This window comes from Nerophis lumbriciformis, linkage group LG03 (genome assembly GCF_033978685.3).
Source record: "Nerophis lumbriciformis linkage group LG03, RoL_Nlum_v2.1, whole genome shotgun sequence".
NCBI classification, from domain to species: domain Eukaryota; kingdom Metazoa; phylum Chordata; class Actinopteri; order Syngnathiformes; family Syngnathidae; genus Nerophis; species Nerophis lumbriciformis.
This window is the reverse complement of record NC_084550.2, coordinates 59,272,501-59,280,000: the sequence shown is the minus strand read 5'-3', so window position 1 is coordinate 59,280,000 and position 7,500 is coordinate 59,272,501. Positions and strand designations below refer to the sequence as shown.

Here is a 7,500-nt window from a genome sequence, read left to right as displayed (position 1 = left end):
TATATATACTGTATATATATATATACTATATATATATATAAATATATATATATGTGTGTGTGTGTGTGTGTGTGTGTATTTTCTTTAATATATTATATATATACAGATACATATATATATACCGTATTTTTCGGACTATAAGTCACAGTTTTTTTCACAGTTTGGCCAGGCTCCAGTGCGACTTATATATGTTTTTTTTTCCTTCTTTATTATGCATTTTCGGCAGGTGCGACTTATACTCCGGTGCAACTTATACTCCGAAAAATACGGTATATATATATATATATATATATATATATATATATATATATATATATATATATATATATATATATATATATATATATATATAAAATAAATATCAAAGAGAAAGTTAAAATAAGTAAAATGTGGAAAGTCATTTGAAAAATATTAAAACAAGAATAGAGGCACACAAAGAGTTTATGTAAAAAGTGTTTTAAAAATTATTTGAAAAAAATTGTTTATAAAATTTAAATACATAATACAACATTACATACAACAAATAAAACATTTGTATAATGGTACAACACTTAAAACCTTTAGCATATCCGCATGTGGAATTAAATTATGGAATGGATTAAGCAAATAAATCAAACAAAGCACTAATATGATTCAGTTTAAGAGACTGTTCAAACTACAAGTGTTCACAAAGTACACACAATAATATAAGTACAAACACCCTATAAATAATATACTGTAGTAAGTAAACAAATATTAAATACATAAATAATCTTTATCTCCAAAAAAAATAAAGTGTTTAAAATGTTCATCATAATTCTTGTTCTGTGTACTTTGTGAACACTTGTAGTTTGAACAGTCTCTTAAACTGAATCATATTGGTGCTTTGTTTGATTTCTTTGCTTAATCCATTCCATAATTTAATTCCACATACTGATATGCTAAGGGTTTTAAGTGTTGTACGAGCATACAAATGTTTTATTTGGTGTATGTAATGTTGTAATATTTGTTTTCTTACTACGGTATAGAATTTATTTATTTACTGTTCTGTTACAGAGAACAAAGAAAATGGGATAAAATTGCTACAGTATGAAAAGGGGTAGGATTAAATAAGATCAGCTTCTTCCTACTCCTTTTCAAAAGTGCTGTAATGAAACAACCGGAAATATGTGATGCATTACATTGTATCGTATGCATGTTCCAAATCAACTGAAACTGAACTGAACATTAATAGTGTCATACTCTGTGTAGAATACTCAGGGATGTGAGCACCCTTTGAGAAAAAAAAGAGGAACAGTTCTATCAGCAGGAAGTGCTGCCATGCAAACCCCGGAAAAAAATGTTGAAAATCAAGACTACATTTCCTGCAATTGGGTGCAATTCTACACTGTGTTTTACCTTTACATATATTTTCATCTACCAACCACTTTTGTCTTTTTGACACTTATATGTTCCACGTAATGTAGCACTGAATGTTTACAAGATCATTTACTAACATTATTATCATGGAAAATGTCATGTCAAAGGAGTAAGAAATCGTTTTCCATTTCACACCTTAATCCTCCTCAGGTAATAAATATACTTCCGGTGTTGTGATTATTCCGACACGTCAAAAATATACCTTCTGGCTGGCTACCAATAACACAGGTGTGTCCAAACTTTTCCACTGAAAAATCAAGGTATGCAGGGGGCCAGTTTGATATTTTTCATTTTCAAAACCAACACACTACAGTGTGTCAGTTTTTTTAATTTACTTTTAGGGCTCCCCTCAAGTTTGGTCCTGGGGACCTGGAAGGGTCTCAGTCATAACAATGTTAAAAATAAGTCAAATGTTGTGATTATTTTATTTTTCAACGCTTAAATCGCGAGATCCACTTCAGGTCCATCTGTCAATATTAAAAAAAAAAATATTTTCATGTTTTATGTCATTTCTGTCAAAGAAAACTTTGTTTTTTAATGACAAAAGCACAAAATATACAACATTTTTTCCCCCCAAATTTGTCCAAGTACAATATTTGATTGGAGCTTTAAGTAGGTCAATCAATTATAACCCTATTGATTAATGCATTTTTTTTTTGAGCAATGAGAGTTTTTAAAGAAAAAACCTTGCTAAAATTATTGTTAAAAAAGTGTTAAAAAGAAGTCATAAATGTATTTTAGTTTTATTTTTTACTTTCAACATTTAAGTCTCTAAATCAACTTCAGATCTGTCTATTGTAAGTTTTTATTATTTTATGTTTTGTTGTTGTTGTTGTTTGTTTTAATAGTATTTTTAGAATGTGTTGCGGGCCGCCAAAAAAAAGACGCTGCGGACCACAAATGGACCCCGGGTCGCAGAGTGGATACTCCTGCTTTAGAACTTCCACTGGTTGGGAACTAACCCTGTTGGGATTGTAATCATCTAAATGTGATTAGCAGCAAAGTGGACAACGTTGTGGCTCGGAGAGCGAACGGCGGCAATAAAAAGTAAGCTAGCTAGATGGTTAGCTAACTAGCTAGCTTCAGTCCGCATCCTATTTTTATTGATATTTAATTTCTAAAAATGCGCAAATAAAATTTTGACTCGAAAACGAATGTTTAAAAACGCGGATTTCAAATGCATGTATATTTACATAAATAATAATTTAAAAAACATGGTATTTCAGAGAAGGATTCATTTAAAAAATACTGTACCGTATTTTTCGGACTATAAGTCGCTCCGGAGTATAAGTCGCACCGGCCGAAAATGCATAATAAAGAAGGAAAAAAACATATATAAGTCGCACTGGAGTATAAGTCGCATTTTTTGGAGGAATGTATTTGATAAAAGCCAACACCAAGAATAGACATTTGAAAGGCAATTTAAAATAAATAAAGAATAGTGAACAACAAGCTGAATAAGTGTATGTTATATGAGGCATAAATAACCAACTGAGAACGTGCCTGGTATGTTAACGTAACATATTATGGTAAGAGTCATTCAAATAACTATAACATATAGAACATGCTATACGTTTACCAAACAATCTGTCACTCCTAATCGCTAAATCCCATGAAATCTTATACGTCTAGTCTCTTACGTGAATGAGATAAATAATATTATTTGATATTTTACGCTAATGTGTTCATCATTTCACACATAAGTCGCTCCTGAGTATAAGTCGCACCCCCGGCCAAAGTATGAAAAAAACTGCGACTTATAGTCCGAAAAATACGGTTAGCTAGCTAGATGGTTAGCTAACTAGTTAGCTTCAGTCCGCATCCTATTTATATTTAATTTAAAAAAATGCGCAAATACAATTTTGACGCGAAAATTAATGTTTAGAAACGCGGATTTCAAATGCATGTATATTTACATAAATAATAATTTTAAAAATATGGTATTTCAGAGAAGGATTAATTGACAAAATACTGTATATACTAGGGCTGCGAATCTTTGGGTGTCCCACGATTCGATTTGATATCGATTTTTGGGGTCACGATTCGATTATAAATAGGTTTTTTTCGATTCAATGTGATTCTCGATTCAAAAACGATATTTTTCCGATTCAAAACAATTCTCTATTCATTCAATACATAGGATTTCAGCAGATCTAACCCAGTCTGCTGACATGCAAGCAGAGTAGTAGATTTTTGTAAAAAGCTTTTATAATTGTAGAGGACAATGTTTTATCAACTGATTGCAATAATCTAAATTTGTTTTAACTATTAAATGAACCAAAAATATGACTTATTTTATCTTTGTGAAAATATTGGACACAGTGTGTTGTCAAGCTTATGAGATGCGATGCAAGTGTAAGCCACTGTGACACTATTGTTCTTTTTTTAATTTTTTTATAAATGTCTAATGATAATGTCAATAAGGGATTTTTAATCACTGCTATGTTGAAATTGTAACTAATATTGATACTGTTGTTGATAATATTCATTTTTGTTTCACTACTTTTGGATTGTTCTGTGTCGTGTTTGTGTCTCCTCTCAATTGCTCTGTTTATTGCTGTTCTGAATGTTCCTGGGTCGGGTTTTGGAATTGGATTGCATTGTTATGGTATTGCTGTGCATTGTTTTGTTGGATTGATTAATAAAAAAAATAAAATAAAAAAAAATCGATTTTTGAAAAATGAGAATCGATACTGAATTGTACAACGTGAGAATGGCGATTTGAATTCGAATAGATTTTTTCCCCACACCCCTAGTATATACCTTGGCTCATGTACTCGGTCACGATGTAGATGGGTTCCTCTGAGACTACGGCGTAGAGCTGCACCAACTTCTCGTGCCTGAGCTTCTTCATGACCTGTGCTTCCTGCAGAAAGGCCTCTGGTGACATGGTGCCAGGCTTGAGGGTCTTGATGGCCACCCGCGTCGTACCGTTCCACGTACCTGACAGGAGGACACACGCCCTTGAATGAATGAACGTCTAACTAGGTGGGTTTTTACGCCGAGTAGGCAGTTCTTACCCATCCAGACTTCTCCAAAGCAGCCCTGGCCGAGTTTGAGGTCGAGACGGAGGGACTCTCGGGGGATCTCCCAGGCGTCCCTCGCCAGTCCCTGGGTTTGAGGCTTGGCCACGGGGCACACGTCGGTTAGAGCGTGGCACAGCCCGTCGGAGTGCTCTGGAAGAAAGCTGACGTCAATGCGGAGAAGTACCCCTGGCGAGCGCCAGTGTGGGGAGTCCTCACTGCGGTAATGGAAGACGAGCTGCTGCAAGCTGGTGAACTGCGTGCGAGACGTGATGTAGAATCCGCCGCTGTCCAGCTTCCTGATCTTGTAATGTTTCACATTCAGGCCTTTGGTGTTGTCGTAGTCCAGCACTGACAGGCAGTAGGCTCCTATGGAAGGGAAGGGGGGGGGGAAGCGTATATAAGAACTGGAACAATAAAATGGAGGTGACAGGCGTGCAAGACAGCTGCTCTGTGGCGTTTCCTAACAGCTGTGGCGGGTAAAGCCACCCACTGGCCGCTTTTGTGTGCCATTTGTCCTCGTCTGTGGATGCACTTTACTATGTAGCTTAGGGAATTTCTCTCGGTCTTTCCAAACAGACGAGTTCAAGTATTTATTGAGGCGATACGTGTCAAACTCAAGGCCCAGGCGCATCATTTAATGTGGCCCGCGAAAGCCTACTTCGTCTTTCTTGCTAAATGTTTTCATTGTTTCCATTTTGACAGAAAGAAATGTATGTAATACAGGAAATTTCACATGTTTTGAACTTTGATATTATCTGCTCATTGCAACAAATATTCAGTTGTTATTGGTGTGAATCTTTGGGCACCTCGCCACTCAATTACGATTCTCAGGGTGAGGATTTGATTCATAATTGATACTCGATACAACACGATTCTCGATTCAAACTGATTTTTGCAATGTATTATTTGGTATAATAATAATAACACATTAACAAAACAGCTTACAGGTTACAAAACCTCCTTTTGGTTGCTGATTTATGACACATACGTGCACTAAGTAAGCATAGAGATGGCCTAAAAAAAAGTATTATTATTATTATTTTTTTAATGAATTCGTCCAAAAAAATTTTAATAAATTTGATTTTTGAAAATTACTAAAAAAAAAATTGGGATTGGAATGTGATAAAAGAAACATTTTTTAGCACCCCTATTTATTATACATTGTATGACAGCATGTAAAAATAACAATAAATACTTCAATATCTGATTGTCACCTTGACTTACAATTTCAAATCAAGTTATCCATCAATTTGTACGGACAAAAATCAAATAACCAAATGCATAAGCAATTGTGCAATAATATAATGAGTAATACTTTTATATAAGTTGCTTAAGGAAAATCAGAAGTGTGAGCACTAGAACTAGGTGTAGAATGGACAAATGGGGCCAATTATTTTCGATGTGCTTTTATTTTTGTACTTGTCTTAATCCTTTTGTGTGTGTTTTACACTTCTCTCATCTTTTTTTAAAAGCCTAACCAGGGACGAGTGTTGCAAATTAGCCTGCAAGTCTTATGTACTTTGACATCAGTAACTTATGGGTAGCAATGTTTAATTGTACTGTCCCTGTCAAATAAATACATGAATGAATGAATATTCTTACAGTCACTGTTACCAGCGGCCCTCTGAGGGTGGCCATGACTGCGATGAAAACAAGTTCGACACCCCTGCTCTACGCCAACCAAACAAAGCAAGAATAGAATAGAATAGAATAGAATAGAAAGTACTTTATTGATCCCTGGGGGAAATTCAGCACCACAGTTCGCTCACAATAACCAATAAACACTTAGGTATTTTTTTATATGTGAATAATATAAATACAGTCTATTATACAGCATTATTTACATGTGCATAATATAAATACAGTCTATTATACAGAATTATTCACATGGGAATAATATAAATACAGTCTATTTTACAGCATTATTCGCATGTGAATAATATAAATACAGTCTATTATACAGCATTATTCACATGTGAATAATATAAATACAGTCTACTATACAGCATTATTCACATGTGACTAATATAAATACAGTCTATTATATAGCATTATTCACATGTGAATAACATAAATACAGTCTATTATATAGCATTATTCACATGTGAATAATATAAATACAGTCTATTATACAGCATTATTCACATGTGAATAATATAAATACAGAATGGTTTAATTGCTGTTAGTCTGTGAACAGAACTCATTTTTTACTAACAGAGGAAGGATGATGAAGATGCTTATCCAGCATTGTTCCGCCCATGCACACTTTTGGTTATTACAATGGCATTGCAGTCATTATTCAGCAGTTTTTGGTGAATAATGCATCAATTTTGATGACAAGGTGCAAACTTACGCATGAGGTGGATATTTGTGATTTCTATAAATTAGGTGCTCGGTTGTAGCCACATTAACACTTATTTTGGAATCATTCTCAATCCTTATGTAAGAAAACAACACACCTTTTTCTTTTTTTAATGCATTCTAACTCGTAAAATACGGCAAGTACGAGGTGGCTAACTATGCAGCTTACAGGACTAATGTATTGCATGTATAAAGTCTTCTAAAAAACATCCACAAAAGCGCTAACAATACTCCATTTACCGTACATGCCGTGACCTGAATATTAACTAAGTATTAGTAATATTGTTTTTATAAGCGCTAACGCCAAAAATAGCCTCTGAGTTGGTGAATGTTAGTTCTAGATAATAATACGTGCCACTCACTTGTAAAGTAGTAGGTTGTGGCCATAAAACAAGAAACTTAGACTCAGATTTTTAGCTGCGTGAGGATTATGATTAATTCTTCATCTAAACGGGAAGATATGAACAACCTATCAGTCGGCATTCATGTGAGAGCAGACATTGTACAGTAAGTGATTGTTTTACTATGTTGATAGTTTGTATTTCTTGTTTAGCACTTAGCAATACTGCTAATAGCTGAATCTGCTTATCACTCAGCTTCTAAAACTTGCATCACATTCCCTTTACAGTCAGGCTAAAACAATATGGTTCTGGCTCATCATTTGTGCCGCTACAAAAGGAGCTGCGGGCCGTAAATGGCCCTGTGCCGCACTTTG

The 7,500-nt window shown here is 34.4% G+C and overlaps 1 protein-coding gene across 3 annotated transcripts in view; it reads right to left on the bottom strand.

The window, feature by feature from the left end:
- LOC133587589 (proto-oncogene tyrosine-protein kinase Src) overlaps positions 1 to 7,500 on the bottom strand; it is a 73,113-nt gene that overhangs the window by 7,692 nt on the left and 57,921 nt on the right. For 2 of the 3 annotated variants that reach the window (XM_061940122.2, XM_061940130.2), the window contains 3 exons: positions 4,641 to 4,790; positions 4,419 to 4,574; positions 4,162 to 4,341 (listed from right to left, as the gene is read on the bottom strand). In XM_061940122.2, coding sequence (XP_061796106.1) covers positions 4,162 to 4,341; positions 4,419 to 4,574; positions 4,641 to 4,790 — 486 coding nt within the window. Of the gene's footprint in view, positions 1 to 4,161; positions 4,342 to 4,418; positions 4,791 to 7,500 lie in introns of all 3 variants that reach the window. The other variant, XM_061940115.2, reaches the window with a different exon arrangement.